The sequence below is a fragment of the Lampetra planeri genome, chromosome 28, assembly GCF_965212315.1.
Source record: "Lampetra planeri chromosome 28, kcLamPlan1.2.h2, whole genome shotgun sequence".
In the NCBI taxonomy this organism is placed as follows: domain Eukaryota; kingdom Metazoa; phylum Chordata; class Hyperoartia; order Petromyzontiformes; family Petromyzontidae; genus Lampetra; species Lampetra planeri.
In genome coordinates, this window is record NC_136134.1 from 5,519,945 (window position 1) to 5,543,142 (window position 23,198).

Here is a 23,198-nt window from a genome sequence, read left to right on the forward strand (position 1 = left end):
TGGCAGTCCTTACAATGACATGAACGACATCCTCCGATAAGGTACACTGTGTTTCTGACTTCCGAGCGTGACTGTTGCCCCTACGGAACATGGGGTGACTCGATGTGATTCAATGAAATTGGTAAGAATTTGACTAAATTTCAACCTGGCACCACGCTCCAATGGCTTCCTAATATCGACAGAGCGTTCCAGACGGCCGCAGAAGCGCATCCGAAAGCACGCAATGCAGCGATCGTCTTTGTTCGACGATTATCGACAAGTCGCTGCGAGGATGACCAGAGTTAGCGTTGATGTCCTCATTAAACCATGCCATCTTCTTGGTTCTTTCGGTAAAGTCACGTAGAAGGGAAGTAATAAAATAATAAAAATAAAACCTGAAGACGGCTGCTTGCGTTGTAGCCGAAACGTCGTGAGAATTATTTTATTTTATTATGTTTTATTTTTATTATTTTATTACTTCCCTTCTACGTGACTTTACCGAAAGAACCAAGAAGATGAATCCCTGCAGTCACGAAAGCTTTAAATCGAAAATTAAACCATGCCATTCGTGGTGGTTGTTTCACTATGCTTCACCACGCTTGGTCAACGTATGTTGGTCCCAGCACCAGCGCAGACAGCACTCGGCACTGATGTTAGCAAAGACTGGGAACAACGCTCAGCTGGTGGACTGGTTTCACAGGTCAGTGCGCTAACCACTACGTCCACCGCTCCACCTGGCGTGTGATAATCACTCGCCCTCTTGTCAATCCACTGCTGGACGAGGCTTACCTCATGCTGTGACGGGCATAGGGGCTGTTCATCCATACCTCACCCACATCAATTTAACTTACACCCTTATTATGATTTCGTATCTTGCGTATAATCACATCGGCACGTACGCATTGCTCCAAAGTGCAGATTGCAAGCGCTCTGTATTGCATGTTGGCTATTTATATAAATTGTATTTGTGAATTTTATTTTTTTGGGCGGCAGTTTGCAGTTTCCGACCATTGTTTTTCAAAATTAGACGACGCCCCCCCCACCCCCCTCCACACTCATCATCGCGCGTTCGCGTTCGTGTCGCCTGTGCGTGTGCAGCTTGAAGGCGATGCGTGTTTTATTGCAGGAAATCGTGACACACGACGCATGCAGAGACAACGGTCCGGTCTCGTTCCCTTGGTCCTCCCCTCCCTATCCTTGATTTATTTCATTTGGCCAACGTCTCCAAGTTAGTCTATGACCCCGCCCCCCCTCCAAACCAAGGGCGTGTACGAGACATCTGTAATTACACGGCTCCAAGTGGCGCTGGTTTGTGGTTCCTATCGAAGTCTCAGGACCCAACGGGGCCCCCCTATGCTCAAGGGCTCAAATGTGAATAAACTACTCGATAATAACCGCGTTGCACACACCTACGGTGTACGATGTACGGCCCTCTGTCAATCCACTGCTGGGTGACGGTATTCCCCTCCCGATACGCACACCGACCTCCAATGACCAGTGTGGCGAAGTATGGTCAAAGAACCCGCCAGATCACCGACACGGCGTGGGTCATGTCTCAAGCAAGCATTTGGTTGACAGAGTACTTTAGATTATTATTCATAACGACGACGATGATGATGATAACAAAACAAATATTACACAAATTCCACAACTTACCTTGTACGTGCCCTCTCAGCTTTGGCCACGGCTGCTTGTCTGTGTTGTCCAAAAGGCGGTGTTCGTGTTGCATGGTGAGATGAGTGGTGAGTCGAGTGGTAAGTTGAGTGGTGAGGTGAGTGGTGAGTTGAGTGGTGAGTCGAGTGGTGAGGTGAGTGGTGAGTTGAGTGGTGAGTTGAGAGGTGAGGTGAGTGGTGAGTCGAGTGGTGAGTTGAGTGGTGATTCGAGTGGTGAGGTGAGTGGTGAGTCGAGTGGTGAGTTGAGAGGTGAGTTGAGTGGTAAGTCGAGTGGTGAGTTGAGTGGTGAGTCGAGTGGTGAGGTGAGTGGTGAGTCGAGTGGTGAGTTGAGTGGTGAGTTGAGAGGTGAGTTGAGTGGTGAGTCGAGTGGTGAGTTGAGTGGTGAGTTGAGTGGTGAGGTGAGTGGTGAGGTGAGTGGGTGAGTCGAGTGGTGAGTTGAGTGGTGAGTTGAGAGGTGAGTTGAGTGGTGAGTCGAGTGGTGAGTTCAGTGATGAGTCGAGTGGTGAGGTGAGTGGTGAGTTGAGTGGCGATTCGAGTGATGACTTGAGTGGCGATTCGAGTGATGAGTTGAGTGGCGATTCGAGTGGTGAGTTTAGTGATGAGTCGAGTAGCGTGCTGAGTAACGAGTCCCGTCTATCTGGTGAAGGGTAACGCAGTCCCCGCGCTGGAGTCAAGAGGCAGACTCAGGAAGGGAGAGAGAACGGGGGGGGGTGGGGGTGGTAATGTGGAGCGGTTTCACTCACGGCCGCTGTGAGTCTCAATCCACGGGGCCGGGTCATTCAGCACGGGGACTCCGGCTCTAGCGGGTTTTGTCCCAGTCCGGGCGAGATTTTATTAACATGATGCGCATAGCAAACAGCCGAGGCTGGAACGCATTATTTATTTATTATTATTCAAGGTGACACACGGGACCTGTAACGGACGTGGCAGACAATAAATAAGTTTACGTTTAACCCAAAGCGAGAGCCCCATTGTCATCACAGCTCGCAGCAGCCGTTTAGTAATGAATGAGATTTGTGATCGATTCATTTAATCAGATTAATTATTTTCCCGCACTTTGTCGTTGTGAGCAATAAAGCCGAGGGTAATGGAAAGAAAATCACTTAAGCCCTTAATTCTGCTTGTCGCTGGTTTGTAGAGTACACTTTAAAAAAGACGGAAATAGCTGGGGGAGCGGTGGCGCAGTGGTAAGCGCACTGCGCTGTTGACAATAGAACGCGGCTCTACCCACGTTCTAACATTGGTGGCGAGTGATATCCGAAGCAATTCTGAGACCCACTCACCCTGCAACTTCACCAACACACACTAACCAGCGCGGTGAAGTATGGTCAAACAACACCCTTCATTTCGATTTAAAGCTTTCGTGACTGCAGGGATCCATATTTTTGGATCTTTCGGTAAAGTCACGTAGAAGGGAAATAACAAAATAATAAAAATAAAACATAATACAATTCTCACGACGTTTCGGCCACAACACGGCTGCGTCCTCAGGACGGCTGCTTGTGGACGGCTGCTTGTGTTGTGGCCGAAACGTCGTGAGAATTGTATTATGTTTTATTTTCATTATTTTTCTATTTCCCTTCTACGTGACTTTACCGAAAGATCGAAGAATATGAAGACCCTTGATGACGACAGGGCGTTAGAAGGCCTCCATCCAGCAGTGGATTGGCAAAGGGATGTAAATTATCGTGATTATAAACATAGAAAAAAAAGGAGTTGCAAGCTACATCTGCATGTGTGTGCTGTAGAATGGAATGTTGAAAATGTAGCGCCCGACAAAATTCTGAAATTGAACAAAGTGAACAAATAAGCAAGACTAATACATTCTTGATTTGAAGCTTTCGTGACTGCAGGGATCCATACTCTTTGGTTCTTTCGGTAAAGTCACGTAGGTAGAAAAGTAATACAAAATAAAATAAAACAAACAATAATATATCACGACGTTTCAATAGAAAAACTAATCTAATAGTGGAACTGCTGAACCCGCTGGTTCAGCAGTTTCACTGCTGGAATATTTTTTCCCACCTTAGGACGACCGCTTGTGTTGCGATCGAAACGTCGTGATATATAATTTTTGGTTTTATTTTATTTTATTATTTTTCTACCTACGTGACTTTACCGAAAGAACCAAAGAGTAAAGACTAATACATATCCGTCCGTTCACATGAAGTATAAATGTATTATTTTGTACACCTCCCACAATGCACACGCGCCATCTGGGAGTGCGTAATTTCAGCAGCATTGGTTCAACACAAGCAGCACTCCGCATGGACCGGCTTCGAAATTCCGTGTCTCATCAGCAGTCTTTCTGGCTCGAACCATTGCTGGTGTGACCTGCCAGATGTTATAGACAAGGGTCCCTCTCTCTTAGAGATGGCTCCTCTAGTTCGATGCCTGATAATTATACACAACACAAAATAGCAATTATGTATTTCACGTGAACAATTACACGCCAGGTAAGTGCCACGAGGTGATCGGAATATATTAATTTACCATATAAAGAAACCCATAAAAATTCCAACTCGTTACATTAAGTAAGAACAAGTGTCAATTGTCTTAACAATACAGTACAGCAACTGCGATTACGATTAAAAGAACAGACCGTGCAACGTATAACGAGGCAATCCCCGATCCCCAAATACGAAGGGAACACGACCACAGCGATACACTCCGCTGTTCCTGACGCCGTTAGCTGTGGCCTGACCACCTGAATGTGAAATGGAAGTTGTTGCTGCTCTGCATCTACATCAGCAGCCGTACGAAAGAAGATTAAGATTACATCTACAGTATCGTGCCATCCACTGTTGGATGACTCCCCGAACCCGTGCCGAGCCGTCTTTGTACAGCCATTCACCCTGTGGAGTTCCGCTGCAGTAATCGTTATATAAGCCGCGTAACGTCATGTATGGCGTCCTTTGGACGTAAGGATATAAGCCTGGGGATTTACGAGGCCTCCTCAATCGACGTGCGTTATGAGCCCTGCCACCTGAGTTATTACTGCGGTGGCTAGGAGATGTTAACTACTTCGCCTGGTAAACAGGAGGTCGTGGGTTCGAACCCGACTCTGACGCCTGCTGTATATTTTGAGTTTGCGTTTCTCTCTCTCTCCCCGTGGTCGCGTGGATTTTTTTCCGGGTCCGAAAACGAGCTCCGGTATATAGCTCAGTGGGCCATGTAAAATAAAAGCACAGTTTAGGTTTTAGTTTCGTTAATTATCCCAGCTACCTCATTACATTAATGGTTTGGTGATGCTGTTGCGTTGGCAGTGGTGCACAAGCACAATTGACATAGACATTCGGTAAACAAATAAATGTCTAATACAAAGATAAAAACCCTCAACGCATTCGTCAATAACACCGTGGCCTTAAAATGACGCAATCTTCATCACTCCAGCTGCGACTGAGTTCGATTCCGGGCCGCGGCTAACACCAGCGGTATCAGATGTGGTTGTGAGTCTTCTCTCGGCTGACTCGGCCTGAAAAATGAGTGCCTGTCGCGGTGTGGAAACATCAGCACTGGAGAGACAAAGGTGACCGGGCGTGGTTCCAAATATCGCCACACCACTCCCTCTCGCTCCGTGCCCGCATTAATAGGTGCTCACTAACAGCACTTGCTCCACAAGTCCATGAAAATGTTGCACGGGGGAGCTTTGTCTTTTTTTATGGATGTAAATGCGTATAATCAGTCGAAAGTATAAATGTACTGTACATGTAATTACACTGCGCAAGCTTCTGAATGTTGTATTTCTAAACATGAATAAGACCTTGACTGCTACAACGAAACAAGTTAATTTGAATAGGTCGGTAGGCATTAAAACCCTTCATCAACCTGCAATGACCAGAGTGGTGAAGTATGCCCCCACCCATGATCGATAATTCGGGGGGCAACCTTCATCAATTTGTGGATTCTGAGTGGCTGGAAACTCCACATTTTCCTGAACGCTGCTAGGCTGACTTGGAGTTGAGAATTTTCGGCGTAAGGCACTACCACTACAGTACAAAGTACGCCTTGCGCGTAATACTATTTAAAATAAACTTACCACATTCATAAACACTGCCATAGCGCAGTGAAAAAGGGCCATTGTCTGAAACGCCGCCTATTATAAAGTTGACCTTTCATGGCAGTGTTATTGTCGTTACGTCCAGGCTATCTGCACATGGATCGCGTAGACGATGATGGTGACGATTCTACCTTCAATTAAGCACTGGCCTAATCCATTCTACGCAAGATTACGTCATGACGCAGACAAGACACATTTTTGACCTTCTACTCTGAAAGAAAAACTCCTTGTGTTGTCGTAAACAATGGGCATATACGGGCGGGGAGGGGGGCGCTTTGTCTGCCAAATAAAACTCTTAATTCGTGCCCACTGTTAATTCAGACTGCAAACACGTGGGAAGGGGGTGTCATTTGCCGTAGACTCCGACCCGGCCGATGCGTCGAAGGCACCGATCGTCAGCTGTGTGGTTGAAACAGAGAGGCGAGGTGGTGACGTCATCCCCAATGTGCGGGTCACGTGCTCCAGGTGAGATCCGCGCTGCTTCGCCCCGCTCGAGCGCGCGTCGATGATTAACTCGCGCGCCGATGAAATCGCGGCTCTCTCTCTCGGCGAATTCGCCCAAATAAAAAAAAGGCCCCGCGGGGTCAACTTCCTACACAGCTCCCACTCAACAACAACAACCGCAGCTGTGGTTACATCAAAGAGCCCGCTCTTTAAGCGGGGGGGCGGGGGGAAGATACATTCTCTTATACCTATCCAGAATTAATTACTGCACTCGCTTGCGTTGTTGTTGTCCGCCGCTGTTGTTGAGAATTCATTGAACGTGTCCTAAATCTCGATTTAAAGCTTTCGTGACTGCAGGGATTCATGTTCTTGGTTCTTTCGGTAAAGTCACGTAGAAGGGAAATAATAAAATAATAAAAATGTAACATCATAAAAAAAAATTCTTATTTTATTATTTCCCTTCTACGTGACTTTACCGTCACGTGCAATTAACTCAGCCGATTGAATGATTTAGGGCACCTTCTTGGTTCTTTCGGTAAAGTCAAGTAGAAGGGAAATAATAAAATGATTAAAATAAAACATCATAAAATTATTTTTATTATTTTATTATTTCCCTTCTAACGTGACTTTACCGAAAGAACCAAGAAGGTGCCCTTAATCATTCAATCGGCTGAGTTAATTGCACGTGACGTGCCGATTTAGAGCCGTGTGTTAAATTGACGCGCGAGGTCCTGTCCATGTGTCGCTCGGCTCTCAATCGGCAGTTCCCGTCGAGGTCTTTGTGGCTGCTGCCACAGTCGCTAATCCGCCAACGCGATTTGTACATTTTGCTCGTCGTTAGTGAATATGCGAAGTTGAGGCCCTGACAATTGCTTGCTCACGCCGACTGCTGACCAGGGCGGTGAAGTATGGTCAACCGGGTTGCAACAAACACCCCCCTCCACCGACACCTGTGAAGTATTACAACACCTGGCATGTTGTGTTACGTGACAAACCTTACCAATTGGCTGTGTCGGGTGGTGGCGGGTTTAACGACACATTTATATTTAGGCGATCTAACCAAAAAGACCCCCTCTGTATTATGGTTTACAACAAGGCCGTAGCCATGGAGTCAACATTGGGGGGGACCAAATCTTCCAGGGTGTCTGGGGGTCCCAACCCAGAAAAAAAACATCTAAATTTGGAAACTCATTTCCTGCATAAAATATGTATAAATGCACTAACACATGGGATGGACTTTAATTTATTTTTTACAATAATGTCTAATAGTGTATTGTATTACATTGCTCTGTTTTTACTTTTTAAACCATTTCTTGATTCATTGTATGTAATGGCAAAGATTAGGGATTAATAAATTACAACCATAACCACAATCATATAAACAGAAATCTATGCATTGATTTATATGAAGAAAAGTCCAGATATTGTGGCCAAGGTTTAGCAAATAGTTGTTTTTATTTACATAGCATAGCAATTATTTTTCTACCAATATATTGGGGGGGATATTTTGAGCATATCTATTATATTTACGGCATTGGTTTACAACACCTGTTGAAATTTCGTGGACGGTGCGTTGGGAGAATTGTCAAATGAGCGTCAGGGTTTTCTGGTGCAACTGGATTCCTCGCAAGCTGCTGCATCGCACAAAGCAATGCGTGGCGTGGGGTAACTCTATCCAGTTCGTTCGTATTTCCTCGTCAATCAAATGGCTTCATTCGCTTTTGAATTGGACAAGAAAAGACAATTTTAATTCGTAGGTCATTTATACGGCAGTGTGCCAAGTGCTAACCATGTCACCGCGGCTGCACGGTACATTGTGTGCACCTTTAAAATCAGCGGACACCTGACGGATTAACATCAACACTTTATTGATTAACAGTAATATAATTTACATATCACATGCGAGGGATGGCTGGTTTCATGTTAAAGATTAGCCAATGTGCCAGGCTGGACTGTACTGTGCAATAAAAACTAAAATCCATTGTAAATCAACATTCAGCCCAATCCAACATTATGAGTGTAACCTAAAGGCAACGAAGACAAATATCCCCGTATAGTCTTCACAGACTTTAGGGGCAAGTGCTATTAGCGCGAGCACCTATGAAGGCCGGAACGGTACACGAAGGGGTGGGTGGCCAGCACCACGCCCGACCGCCTTTGTCTCCCCAGTGGCGACGTTTACACACCGCACCAGGTACTCATTTGTGGCTGAGCCGACCTAGAGGAGGCCCAGCAACCGGTTCAGATAATCGCTAACCGCTACACTACCGCTCCAACACACACGCCAATGCACAGGTAGTGTAGACGACACTCGATAGGTGGCCACGTGATCTCTCAGGATGTGAAAATGACCCTTGATAATCTTCTTGGTTCTTTCGGTAAAGTCACGTAGAATGGAAATAATAAAATAATAAAATAACACAAATAAAACATAATAAAATAATTCTCACGACGTTTCGGCCACAACGCAAGCAGCCGTCCTCAGGTGAAGAACAGGTCTGTCGATAAGACATACCTGTTCTAAGACAGACTGTCGATAAGACAGACCTGTTCTTCACCTGAGGACGGCTGCTTGCGTTGTGGCCGAAACGTCGTGAGAATTGTATTTTATAATGTTTTATTTTTATTATTTTATTATTTCCATTCTACGTGACTTTACCGAAAGAACCAAGAAGATGAATCCCTGCAGTCACGAAAGCTTTAAATCGAAATTTGACCCTTGATAAGTCCGTCATTGACGTATGAAGTTAGTGGTTAGTCGAGCGTAGTGTTCTTCACTCGTTTTCAGAAGTGGGGGGGGGGGGGGGGTCGGGGGGCACTTTCACCGCCAAGACATCGTCAGTGTGAGAGCCGACACACCGCCCGCAAGGAGCCGTTGTTCACAATTTGTCGGATTGACGGCGGCCGCACGTCCCGGTGCCGAACTAAAGGGAGCCAGTGGCTCCCGGGCCGTGCAGTGAAGAAAACTGCTCCAATGCTCTTAGGTTCTTTCGGTAAAGTCACGTAGGTAGAAAAATGTAAGAATAAATCACTTGTTGAAACAGCCCTTTCTTGATCAGCAGTTCTACTGCTGCATCTTTTATACCTGGTGGCGATTGCTTGTGCTGCGATCGAAACGTCGTGATTTATTGTTTATTTATTCTACCTACGTGACTTTACCGAAAGAACCAAAGAGTATGGATTCCTGCAGTCACGAAAACTTCAAATCAAGACTGCTCTCATGCTTTAGTTATGGACTTCTGCGCGTAATTTTTCTAATCGTTGCGTTGATTCACCAAAGGCGATTTTTGTTTTTCGCCTGTGCAACCATCGCAGCAACGCATTGGAGCCACAAAAAAAGTTCGGGACGCCCAGATGTCCGAGCTTCAAGCCGCCCAAACATAGTCCCACCATTCCGTGTTTACCCCTCATTTTTTTCCAAGTGGATGTTCGGCAGTGATTCACTGTTGATGGCTGTGCAGGATAACTTCTCTTACCCGTGGCGATGTGGGGGACCGATATCTGCGGCTCTTTTTATCCGCAGGGGGTCATGCGTAAAGGTAACCCACGTATCCGCAGGACACATTTTTTTTAGGGGATAATTGGGACGAATAGGGCCGCTGATGATGGGACTTTTCGCGGAACTGCGTGGCTCCCACAGGTAATAGGAGTCGCGGTTAATTCGGTGACGGATAAGAAGGAGGAATGATCCTGTACAGGATGGACCGACCACAGGGAAGAACATATATTTGGGATTGTGGGTTTGTTTTGCATCATGTCACACGTTCAAACACAACTCCAGTATAGCAATACCAAGATTCGTAAAACCACACAGTAAAATATATAATTCTTCGTGACGAATTCGCGTATTTACAACACACAATTGTCCAAGTAGAATGTTACACAAACCGACGCACACGTGACTATTGCCTTCATTCCCTTTTACACATCAAGCATCATCCATGCATTGCACTCGGTGGCAACGTTCAAGCAGAGCTGTTTTCTACCCCTGCACTACTATAGGCATTGGCTACGTGGCCACAGCTACTGTGAACAACTCTAGCAGAGAGGGGGTTGAAGCCAAGGCTTCAGAACGAACACAATCTGGGACGCTACATTAACAGACGCGCGGCTTCACTACTGGCAATCGTAAATAAAGTACGTGCACTATCCATCCACCATTGCCCCATAGCCGAGTGGATTATAACAAACGTGACATTTATTGCTGTGTTTAAAGTGTCAGTTAAAAATATTACACATTTTGTTTTTGTTTTAGCAGCGAAACAAAGGTATACGTCGATACTGAAGCACGTTTACTCTCTCCGGCTGTCGTTTTCGACGTAACACAATTTGTGCAAAGTTACATTGCTCAAGTCAAAATTGCAGACACCATTTATGAAACCGGCACACAGAGGAAGAGACGTGTGGAAAATCTTTCGCCAAAGCCGATAACATCGCCACAATCAAACTCCTTGTGATTCACACTTTCCCCGTATTAGAACAAGATCTGTAAAGGAAACCTGGGGTCACTTATAATTACGGTTATAGCAGTACAGTTAGATGAAATCACATTGCGATTGCAATTATAATTAACACATTAACACCTTGCAATCATAATTACGGTTATAGCAGTCCCATTAGCTGAAATCACATTGCGATTGCGACCATTACGAATCACACAAATCACAAATGTAATTGACCCAGGTCTTCTATAAAGGCTACATACTATACGTGTATACGGTATACACACACACACACACACAAAACAATTCAACTCCTAAACCGAATCTAAGGTCACCGAACGATCCGCAATGTGACTGTAGGGTCACCAACTCAACGCTGTCTGCCCCGCTGACTTGCGGGCAATATCCCCCACCCCCCGACATCCACCAAGCCTCCAGCAGCGGCTACTGGATGGCTGAATAACCTCCATATCCACGCGCGCGCACGCACACACGTACTGCACGTGACGTTGCGAATGTCACCTTGCCATACGAAACAAGAGAGAGAGACACTGATCCAGAATGTGGTCTCGCGTTGCCACACAAGCACAACTCGCGGCGTCGATGTGATGACTCTATACATGCAGCTGCCTTTACACAAAACACCCCCCCCCCCACCACCACCACCTCCGATTTTTGTTTTACATGAAACTAAAGGCGTTTAACAGGATCCGATTTTAGTCCATTTTCTTGGTTCTTTTGGTAAAGTCACGTAAATAAAAAACAAAAAAAAGATGAAATAAAAATAATAAAATAAAAATCATACATTTTAAATAATAAAAGCAAAAAACCCACGACGTTTCGATCGCAACACAAGCGGTTTTCATCAGGCGGAGAGAATATGTTTTTTTTATCTTATCATTTTATTTTTATTTTTAGATTTCTTTTTTATTTACGTGACTTTACCAAAAGAACCAAGAATATGAATTCCTGCAGTCACGAAAGTTATAATTCTCGATTTTTGTTCGTTAAATAAAGGAGTTCTCCTTTATACAACAGTTGGTTAAACATCGTCAACCCATTTCGATTTAAAGCTTTCGTGACTGCAGGGATTCATCTTCTTGGTTCTTTCGGTAAAGTCACCGAAAGAACACCTGCCAAGACTCACGGTGATGAGATCACCTTTACTGCTCCATTTCAGACCGGAAGACTTCTTCACAATTCTGGCAAATCGCCAGCGAAACGTCGAACTCGAGTCGTAAATGCTGTGGGTTTACTCGTCAACACACCGGTGTGCGGAAGCAGTAACTGATTGGCACGTTTTGTTGACGCGACAAACTTTACTAATTGGCTGTGTCGGGTGCTGGCAGGTTAACGACACATTTATATATTTACGCGGTATAAACCAAAAAACTTGATCGTGCAAAACATCGGTCGCGAAAGCCTACGTGTTAAACTGACATATACAGTATTCATACACAAAGACAAAGATCCCCCATCTAGTCTTAGCAGACTGTTGGGGCAAGTGCTGTTAGCGAGCACCTATGAACGCCGGCACTGCACACGAGGGGGTGGGTGGTCAACACCTTATTTTCCAAATTCTAAAATGACACCGCAAATTACTCATTTGGGATTAAACACATAGTCATCATCATGCCACCCCGACTGGCAGACCAATGCCCCAGGTGACTCTTGCAAGCGAGACTATCCCGGTCTCTTGAGTTCTCACCCGGTAAAAACGAAAGAAGCTTTCAAACATTTATCTTGTTTAAAATTGCCCCTTCAAAAGAAAAAGTGTCAGACTCAGGCTCCCCAATTCACCAACGAGGAAGGGAATTCCACAGTGGTGAAGCCTGGCTGCAAAGAAAGCTCCGTATCCCGTAGAGTAACAAAGTCTGGCCTTTGGAACAAAAAGTAGTGGACCAGAATCAGCAGATCATAGTGTTTTTTGCGGTCGAATAAAACCAACGTGAGCAGATCGGTCTGGAATTTAGGAGCCCGCGCATTCAAGGCCTTGGACGTGAGGATAAGAATCGTAAAATGAATTGTATACTTTATCGGGAAAAAATGATAGGTGGAAAAATGGTCACACAATTTAGATCAGGGCTGATGATCGTGACAGACATAACTAAAAACTCCTTCACAAGGAAAACGTTTAGCAACCACAATCATGCCATTGTGTAACATGGGGGGAAACATTTATACGTGATTAGGATTGGCACAGCAAGAACTTCATCGCGTTTCCGTGTCCTCCACAGAGAGAGAGAGAGAGCACGCTATGTACACCGACGTTTTTACAGAATTTGCACGGCGAATTCAATCCCCGATGCTACCTTATTTGCATCAATCACAATCAGACCCCCCCTCCCTCCCTCCCTCCCTGCCCCCCCCCCTCCTCCTCCTGACCCCCTCCTCACCTGCCCCCCTCCCACCCTGCCTCCTGACCCCCCCTACCCTTTTCCGAGTAAAGTATTGGGTCACTTAACTCACCCTTCGAGCGCGGGCATATATATTTATATATATATTAAAGTACGAGAGATGCAAAATGATCCCTTCCTTTGCCCACGTCGTTTACACAACACAACGGTGACATCAGCTTCCCCTAAAAAAAAAAATCCCACCGCAGCAGAGCAGAGAACGAAACCCAAACGCGTGTGTTTTGGCGGACGTCACGACGCGTGCTTTTCATCGCGCCCCGTGTCACCGGCGGACACTTAGACGTGCTCAGCGAGGCGTGGAGTCCCATTTGGCGAGACAGCTTCTGAACCAGCGGCCTAGTGGCGACGTTATCAGCTGACGGGAGCGGCACTCGGTCAAGTGGGGCCCCTAATATTTGATTTGTCTCGCACGGCCGCAACTTTGGCTATTAATTATCGCGGCTCCTCTCGCCTAATCACATCGTCGTTAGGCTCACGGTCTCGAACATTTAACGCTGTAAGGGGCGCTCCGTCTTCTTTTACACTGTTGTCGAAAACTTATCTCACGGTGGCTGTCGGGGGGGGGGGGGGGCAACTCTTAGCTTTGGACACCAGGGGCATGTCAAGGCATCCTGTGCCCCCATGATGAGTCACGCCACCGATCTGAGTGAATGCTCGTTGCTTAACGACACTACGACGTGGATTTTTTAAGGATGTAAATGCGGCGCAACTGACGGACAGCCCGTTTGTCGCTCCGCATGAACGTTCCATGTCTGTTAGTCCACCGACCTATGGGTGCTTTGCAGACCAACATTGTCCAGCAGCATGTGATCCCTTCTACGTGACTTTACCGAAAGAACCAAGAAGATGAAACTGTGGACAGTCTAGATTTGAAGCTTCCGTGACTGCAGGAATCCATACTCTTTGGTTCTATCGGTCAAGTCACGTAGGTAGAAAAATAATAGATCACGACGTTTCGATCGCAACTCAAGCAATCGTCATCAGGTGGAGAGATCTGCCGTGGGACGAGGTTATATCGGCTTCGGCAGTAGGGGGGGAGAGAGGAGGTGGTGGGAGATCTCTCCAAGTGCTGCCGCGGGGTTCACTGTGGACAGGTTTTGAACTTTTTGGGCCTCACCTGAATTCATAATGGTTTAGAAAGCCCATAGACTGATTAATAATTATTATAATACCAAAGAAATCTACAGCAATTCGCAGCCCTTATTCAATCCACTGCTGGATGAAGGCTTTCCCACACTGTATCAGTCATTGGGGTTGTTTGACCATACTTCACCACGCGGCTCGAGTGAAGGTTGGTGATGGAAGTGTGGAGCCCATTCGCTGAATGTCAGCCGAGGCCAGAAATCAAACTTGGGTTGACCCGGGTTCATAGCACAGTGCGCTAACCACTGCGCCACTGTTCCAAAACCGTCGGCTGATGGACTAAACGTTTAATTTTTTATTGCGGACAGAAGAATGAAGGTTTAATTATTTGACTGAATGCTCAACAACACAATGGATGTAAATGGAACGGTTACACAGACGTGTAAAAACTATTTTTCAATCACTGTCTGTTCCTAAGTGACCTGGACTGCTTGGCGTGGCCGAACAATTTAGCAGGACGGCACGACCTCCTCAAACTAGACTCACCCCTAGCTTATAAGTTGGACTGGGCTGCAGGATGCTTGCGTGCAACGTAGCCCAGAAATATATTCGCAGGTGCAACTTTGCGCTCGCCCGCCTACGAACCTACGCTATCTCGCAAACGAAAAACATGCAAGGAGATTCTCCCCCCTACCGCCCCGCCTCACCCCCCCGCCGCCCCCAATTTCACCGACTGTTGCACCAAGCAGCACCACTGGCATCGGCAAGGGAGCGGTTCGCCCGATGGCGAACCGCTCCCTTGCCGGCGTCAAAGTGTTTACGGACTCGGCCAGATGGGTGCCCCTCCCGCAGCATCAGCAAAGGGAACTCCCACAGCTCGCGCCGTCCCTACCAAGCGAACCCGTCGCGTCGTCCGCCGGTGCGAAACCCGTCGTCGGACACAACCGCCTACACCGCCGAGCCCTGGAAAATGTAATTGACCCAGGTCTGCTATAAAGGCTACATACTATACGTGTATACGGTATACACACACACACAAAACAATTCAACTCCTAAACCGAATCTAAGGTCACCGAACGATCCGCAATGTGACTGTAGGGTCACCAACTCAACGCTGTCTGCCCCGCTGACTTGCGGGCAATATCCCCCACCCCCCGACATCCACCAAGCCTCCAGCAGCGGCTACTGGATGGCTGAATAACCTCCATATCCACGCGCGCGCACGCACACACGTACTGCACGTGACGTTGCGAATGTCACCTTGCCATACGAAACAAGAGAGAGAGACACTGATCCAGAATGTGGTCTCGCGTTGCCACACAAGCACAACTCGCGGCGTCGATGTGATGACTCTATACATGCAGCTGCCTTTACACAAAACACCCCCCCCCCACCACCACCTCCGATTCTTGTTTTACATGAAACTAAAGGCGTTTAACAGGATCCGATTTTAGTCCATTTTCTTGGTTCTTTTGGTAAAGTGACGTAAATAGAAAACAAAAAAAAAGATGAAATAAAAATAATAAAATAAAAATCATACGCCGGTGCAAAACCCGTCGTCGGACACAACCGCCTACACCGCCGAGCCCTGGAAGGAGACTCTCCGATGGCGCGTTTCCGGCTCTGGAGAGATGTCGTCGCCGTCCTGCGAAGCTCCGCCCGGCCCCGACGAGTCCGCGCCGGGCACCTGAGCCGGCGGTTGGTCCACCTTGCTGTTCCGCCGCACAGTCCTCACGAAGTTCCCCTTCACCGTCGCCCCTACGGCCTGCTTCAGCTGCACAGGGCGAGGGACGACAGTGGAGGAAAGACGTTTCAGCAAACGTTGAGTGGAACCCGTGCCTGGGCGGCACGCGTCGTGAGCACACCTGACGAGAGGTGAGACGCAAAGCGAACGGCGGAGTGGAGACCCGAGAGGGAACGGGAAGAGAAGCGGAGGGTTGGCGGAAGAGACGATGGCAGCGAGACGAAATCTACGACTGGAGAGGGACGACTGAGTAAAGGGAATGGTGGAGTCCTTTGCCCTGCATTGCAGAATTACAGGCGGACGCCAACGAACAGAACGTTTGATACTCAAACGTCAAAGGCAATGATCGTTTGCGCAGGATGACAGAGGCTGACTTCCAAGGTTTTTACATTGGACGACACTCGTTAAGGATCCGCACAAACCCCCAATGAATTCTAGCAGCAGCGAAGGAGGAGGAGAAGTGACCTCGCTTATAGCGACAGTAGAAACAACATTGAGCAACGTCACACATTCAAAATGAACTGAACGCAAACTCCTAAATGAGACAAAGAGAGTCTTGAGGAATCCCTGGTCAATGAAAGGAACACAAAGACAAAGACCCCCCCCCCCCCCATATAGCCTCATCAGACTGTTGGGGCAAGTGCCATTAGCGAGCACCTATGAGGGCTGGCACTGCGCGCAAGAGGGGGGGTGGGTATCCAGCGCCGTGCCCAGCCGCCTTCATCTCCCCGGTGCCAATGTTTACACACCACACCAGGTGCTCATTTGAGGCTGTGTCGAACTAGGGAGGGCCCAGGACCGGTTTGGATATCGGTCGTCGGGTTTCGTAGCGTATCTCGTTGACCCCTAGACCACCGCTCCTGGACTAGACGACCGAAATGATCCTGCTACCACGAGGACCGGCGATGGGAGTTGTTTGGACGAACAACAAAGGTGCATATTCTTGGTTCTTTCGGTAAAGTCACGTAGAAGGGAAATAATAAAAAATATTTTATTATAAAATATAAATTGTATTTATATTTTATAAAAAATATTTTATTATTAAATATTAATTTTATTAATATTTTATAAAAAAATATTTTCTTATTTCCCTTCTACGTGACTTTACCGAAAGAACCATGAATATGAATCCCTGCAGTCACGAAACAAGCTTTAAATCGAAACGAAGGTGCAGCTTACCTCCTTCAGGGACACAACGCCCACCAGTTTTCCGAGTGCCGTCACGTAGCAGATCCTCAGGCCCAGCAGATTGAAGAGGTCGTACACCTGCAAGGAGAGGAACGCAGCGTCAGCGAATCACTGCCGCCGTTGTGACACCGGTCCAAATATCGCCGCTTCTATTGCTACAAGCCAAAAAAACCAAACCCCACGGATACATTCGCCGGTCTGCTCTTCTTGTCGTACGGCTGATGTGGACGCAGAGCAAGAACTGCAACATTTACATTCAACGTGGTCAAGCCCGGATAACCACGTCAGGAGCAGCGGAGTGTATCGCTGTGATGTCTCCTGCGTATTTGTGGATGGGGCCATTGCGTCGTTACATGTTATATAGTCTCTTCTGGATGACCACAGCCGCACACCGGAGACATTTCAATTTCCGCATTTGTGCATCAGGTATCCGCATCTGCCAAGGTTTGTGCGGATTAGGGTGGACCAGTAACGACGACTTACCTATATAACAGGCGACGTTTAGGACCCCATTATATATTTAATCTTTGTTATATTCCTGCGACGATAGCCACGGTGCCTTCGCTGCGGCACGAGAACAATGCGCTGCCTGACCCTGATTGGGGACGCACCTTGTGCAAGGAGGCGGTCTGGATGATCCGGTACGGAGCGGGGTTTATGGTGACCCCGTCGAGACAGATGACCTGCTCCAGCTGCTGCCGTTCCCACTCTTCGATCTGCGGGGCAGCGCACGTTTGGGGGGTGTCAGTGTCAGTGGCCACGAGGGTGAAGCGATGCTCGTTTTAAAAGTATCAAAATAAAAAAAAGAAATATTTTACCAGGTAAGGCACGCTGAGCTACGTAGCTCAACGAAGTTGCTTGTGATGTGGAAATGAATAGCAGCCGAATACTCTAAATGCGTGTTGATTATAAATGTGGAGGTAAAAACCGGAGGACCCGGAGAATAATACACGCGACCACGGAGAGAACGTGCAAACTCCAAATATACAGGTGTCAGGGTCGGGATCGAACCCACGACCGCCTGTATACCAGGCGAGGTAGTTAACATCTCACCAGTTAACATCTCATTTTACAAACTAAAAAAAACTCAACTCCTGGGCCTAAGACTTTCTAACCCTGACCCTTCCCCCAAGTGAATTCAGGAGTCTGCGATCGTCATTATATTTAACATCACACATTTTAACTCTCGTTTAAATTTACAATCGAGTTTATTAAAACGTTTGCGCAATGTTTTGTTCCCCAATAATCATCTTTAATTTATTATTTCCAGCATCCTATTCGATTTCCATTTAATTCACATTTTTTTAAATCAATGTTTTTTATGTAACGGCTAGTGTGGGGTGTCGCAGTGGTCAGTGCGCTACGCTACAAGCCCTACAACCTGGGTCCGACTCCCAGCCGCGGATTTCGTCAGTGGCGAGCGATACCTAAACCGGTCCTGAAACCCACCATCCACAACCCCACACTGACCAGTGCGATGAAGTATGTGTCGTGAACATCGCCACTGGGGAGACAAAGGCGGTCGAGCGTGGTGCTGGCCACGTACCACTTCGTGTGCCGTGCCAAGCCTTCATAAGCGCTCGCAAACAGAACTTGCCCCAAAAGTCTGTTCAGGCTATACGGAGGATCTTTGTCTTTTGTTCACATTAAGGGAAGTCAAGCTGTCGTTGTGACCAGCGCCGAGTAGAAGAGAACACAGCACGAATCAGTGCAGCATTGCTGGGGCAGCCACTAATGATCCGTCTTACCTCCTCATCTGTCATGCTTTCCAAGATAGCGTGCCCATCCTGTGGATGAATTCAAAATGAGAACTTTTTAGCGCTCAAATCATTTACTGTTAATGCAATCGCGTTGTCACGCAAAATAGTCTTGAAACTCAATTAGGCTTTTTGGATGAACTAAATCAATAATAATGATTAATGGGGTGAGTGGTGGTGCAGTGGTTAGCACACTCTGCTTTAAACCCAGTGGCATGCCTTTTGATTCCTGGCCACAATCAACATCAGTCGTGAGTGATATTTAAACAGGTCCTGTGGGCCATCCGCTGAACAATGCTATTATAATTATTGGGATTAAGATATATTCATATCATGAATATTAAGCTCTTATGAAGGTCAAACATAGAATTTTGGTTCTTACCCCCAATAGGAGTTTCACTTTCTTCGATTCAAACTAAAAAAGACAAACAGAGTTACATTACAAAAAACAACACTTGACCGGATTACGGAGTCACACACTTAAGCAGTCACACACTTAACCAATGAAGACTTCTCCAATTCAACAGTGCACGTTTGGGATGATGCGAGTGAGTGGCCAGGTGGATGTTCACCTGGTCGCTGGGCCTTGGAATGATGTCCTCGCCACTGAGGAGAACCATTGACCTCTTCTTTGAGCCACTCCTGTCTGCAAGGAAACGTACAGCGGTGATGATTTCACGGCCGATCGCGTTCCATACGGCCGGGTGAGTGAATCACTGCGTGTGGCTCTCGGGAAGTAACATTCATTCGATCATCTCGCCTCTCTCATCTCCTTCCATGCCCCCTCTCGTCCTCTTCATTCCCAATCTTCTCTCTGTCTCTCTCAGTCCTTGCACTCCTCCACCGGAATAAACTTCTCTTGTACATTGAGCAGCACTGCCCATAGACTCAACACTGCACCATAAACTAAACACTGCACCATAGACTCAACACTGCACCATAAATTCAACACTGCACCACAGACTCAACACTGCCCATAGACTCAGCACTGCCCATAGACACAACACTGCACCATAGACTCAACACACTGCCCATAGACTCAACACTGCCCATAGACTCAACACTGCATCACAGACTCAACACTGCACCATAAATTCAACACTGCACCACAGACTCAGCACTGCCCATAGACTCAACACTGCACCACAGACTCAGCACTGCCCATAGACTCAACACTGCACCACAGACTCAGCACTGCCCATAGACTCAACACTACCCATAGACTCAACACTGCCCATAGACTCAACACTGCACCACAGACTCAGCACTGCCCATAGACTCAACACTGCACCATAGACTCAACACTGCACCATAGACTCACCACTGCACCATAGACTCAACACTGCACCATAGACTCAACACTGCACCACAGACTCAGCACTGCCCATAGACTCAACACTGCACCATAGACTCAACACTGCACAACAGACTCAGCACTGCCCATAGACTCAACACTGCACCATAGACTCAACACTGCATCATAGACTCACCACTACACCATAGACTCAACACTACCCATAGACTCAACACTGCCCATAGACTCAACACTGCACCACAGACTCAGCACTGCCCATAGACTCAACACTGCACCATAGACTCAACACTGCACCATAGACTCACCACTGCACCATAGACTCAACACTGCACCATAGACTCAACACTGCACCACAGACTCAGCACTGCCCATAGACTCAACACTGCACCATAGACTCAACACTGCACAACAGACTCAGCACTGCCCATAGACTCAACACTGCACCACAGACTCAGCACTGCCCATAGACTCAACACTGCACCATAGACTCAACACTGCATCATAGACTCACCACTACACCATAGACTCAACACTGCACCATAGACTCACCACTGCACCATAGACTCAACACTGCACCATAGACTCAACACTGCACAACAGACTCAGCACTGCCCATAGACTAAACACTGCACATAAACTCAACACTGCACCATAGACTCAACACTGCACCACAGACTCAACACTGCACCACAGACTCAACACTGCACCATAGACTCAACACTGACACTGTACATTAAGCAGTCCCTTTCCTTCATCTCCTTCCATTCCTCTCTCAAAGCCTCACCTCTTCTCTATTGCCCATTCCCTTCCTCTTCTCTCCCCTCGCCCCTCCACTCATTCGCATCCCTCCCCTACCCTTTAGTGATCCATAAGTACCCTTCATCACTCAATCCTTGTACACCCCTGCCATCGAAATAATTCCATTCTGTCACCGTTTTGTCAGCTATGTCAAGCGCCTTGAGTGAAGATGCTCTATATAAACATAAATTTTATTCGATTCATCAATTACAATTGATTATTTGATTAGTTTAGAATGTTTCGTCTTCCCCTCCCCCCAAATTTTGATAAATATAATCCGTGCGGATATATCGTAAATCAGTGCAATCCCACCCCCACCCCCCCCCCCCAATGTTTGAAGTGGATACCACAGAACTACTTCTGAAATTCCTTCAAGTGACCTCTGGTCCATACTGCACGGGGAAGAACTTTCCCACTGCGACCAATGTGCATTGCATGACGGTCAAACTGATATTTAAAAAATTCCCCCAACTATAAATCGGCCCAATCAAGTGCAGTGATCAGTGACTGAACTTGAGACCATCTGCTCACTGTGCCTGAGAACCCGATTTAATCACAGAATTCAAACCCAGGATCTCATAATAAACGTTTTTGGGTCAGATCGCGTTATTTATAAATGTGTCGTAACCCTCCACCACCCGACACGGCCAAACAGTAAAACATGTGTCACGTTTTTCAAAGGACAAAATAATTCACTTCTTTAGCCCACCGGTGTGTTGAAGAGAGAATGAACAGCATTAAAAATTTGAGTACGACGTTTCACTGATTACTACAATCAGCTTCATCGGGCAAGAATGGTGAAGCTTTCCTGTTGCTTCCGGTCTTAAATAGATTGACCTGTGTTGATTTGCATGTATGTGTGTTGAAATTACTTTGCGCAGTACGTTGCCAACCCTGCTAATCGGAAGGCTAATCGGAGGCATGGGAAGGACAACAAACTAAACGCAAGAAGCAGTTCTACATAAATGAGTTTTCAATCGAGATTTAAAAGTGCATAGCTCCAGTGGCTTCCTATTAAGGCCGGCACGGTTTACCAAGGCCTGTTAAGGTTGTCCCTGTCTCCCGAGTGCTGATGTGTACACACACACACTACACATCAGACGATGCCAATGACTGCCTTACCGTCCAACATGGACCTTTGCATCCTAATTTTGCCAGGCAAAAGCTGCAGGAAGAAAGAGCGAATGCAAGATTTAGTATTCTAAATATTATTGTTGTAATTTTACCTCATTTTCTCCAGCGGATTTGCGCACAGGATTTACATTTTCTTAGGTTTTTTCGGTAAAGTCACGTAGGTAAAACATTAAAATTATTAAAAGTAAAATAAAATAAAAAATCTCTCATTTACTTGATACAGCTGTCGTGGCTGTGACGGTTTCACCTGAAGACGGAAACTTGTGTTGCCTCCGAAACGTCGTGATTTTTATTTTATTTTACTTTTATTAATTTAAATGTTTTACCTACGTGACTTTACCGAAAAAACCTAAGAATATGAATCCTTGCAGTCACGAAAGCTTCAAATCTAGGATTTACATTTATAACGACAATAATGATAATGGTCAAGTTTATGTCCTGCTCAAGTGAGCATTGAGGCAGTCCTCAGATCCCGTTTACAGCGCTCAGCCAGTGCTGGAAACTCCTCGATCATATGGCGGAGTTGAGTCTATCCATAAGATAACCACTGTTGACTTCCCCACAAACTGATACTTGTTTTTCTTTTTATCGATGATGGGCTGAGTCAACCTCCCAACCACCAACCAGGATTTGAACTCACAGCCTTTTGCTTGTGAGCCACTTGCTCTACAGCTAAACCACCTCGCCAAGTTTACCTTTATCGTCAGATTGAGTGTCATAAACTCTTTCTGATGGCGGTACTAAGTATTTGGATTTTTAAAAATTCGCCTTTTCCACACGGACGTTAAGCCAGAGCGTGCCGTAGCAGCAGAGCGGTAGAGCATCAGCTGAGTTATACGATCAAAATGTTTTCTTTCACGTACCATTTTTACCACATTTGCATGCACTACATACACGTCACTAAACGCATCCGCGCTCACCACTACGCCGCCGCTCCCCAACTCAATACACAAACACAACAATATCAACGATGACAACAACAACAACTATGGTATCAACATATACGAATATGTTTCACCCTTTCTGGCAATAAAACAGTTGTGTCACGGTGCTCAAACACCAAACAGAAACGTTTTGCGAGGAATCCTGTCACTGCATTAACCGCACACACGGCACTCGCGGTGAACACGCAAACAAAACAACAACAGTAGATATAGGTTTTTA

General features: G+C 46.6%; 2 protein-coding genes across 4 annotated transcripts in view; both read right to left on the bottom strand.

Moving 5' to 3' along the window:
* LOC144728355 (chloride channel protein ClC-Kb-like) overlaps positions 1 to 2,439 on the bottom strand; it is a 45,955-nt gene extending 43,516 nt beyond the window's left edge. Inside the window, exon 1 of one of the 2 annotated variants that reach the window (XR_013587510.1) lies at positions 1,636 to 2,322. Coding sequence is in view for 1 of the 2 variants with exons in the window: in XM_078607733.1 (XP_078463859.1) it covers positions 1,636 to 1,708 (73 nt within the window). In the remaining variant the exon portion in view is untranslated. Of the gene's footprint in view, positions 1 to 1,635 lie in introns of both variants that reach the window. The other variant, XM_078607733.1, reaches the window with a different exon arrangement.
* A 13,010-nt stretch (positions 2,440 to 15,449) lies between these two features.
* Positions 15,450 to 23,198, bottom strand: part of LOC144728356 (chloride channel protein ClC-Kb-like) — a 44,224-nt gene continuing 36,475 nt past the window's right edge. For both annotated transcript variants that reach the window (XM_078607734.1, XM_078607735.1), the window contains exons 17-23: positions 22,023 to 22,065; positions 19,360 to 19,433; positions 19,170 to 19,202; positions 18,779 to 18,817; positions 17,642 to 17,746; positions 17,022 to 17,108; positions 15,450 to 15,872 (exon numbers count right to left, since the gene is read on the bottom strand). In XM_078607734.1, coding sequence (XP_078463860.1) covers positions 15,672 to 15,872; positions 17,022 to 17,108; positions 17,642 to 17,746; positions 18,779 to 18,817; positions 19,170 to 19,202; positions 19,360 to 19,433; positions 22,023 to 22,065 — 582 coding nt within the window. In that variant the 3' untranslated portion in view covers positions 15,450 to 15,671. The remainder of the gene's footprint in view (positions 15,873 to 17,021; positions 17,109 to 17,641; positions 17,747 to 18,778; positions 18,818 to 19,169; positions 19,203 to 19,359; positions 19,434 to 22,022; positions 22,066 to 23,198) is intronic.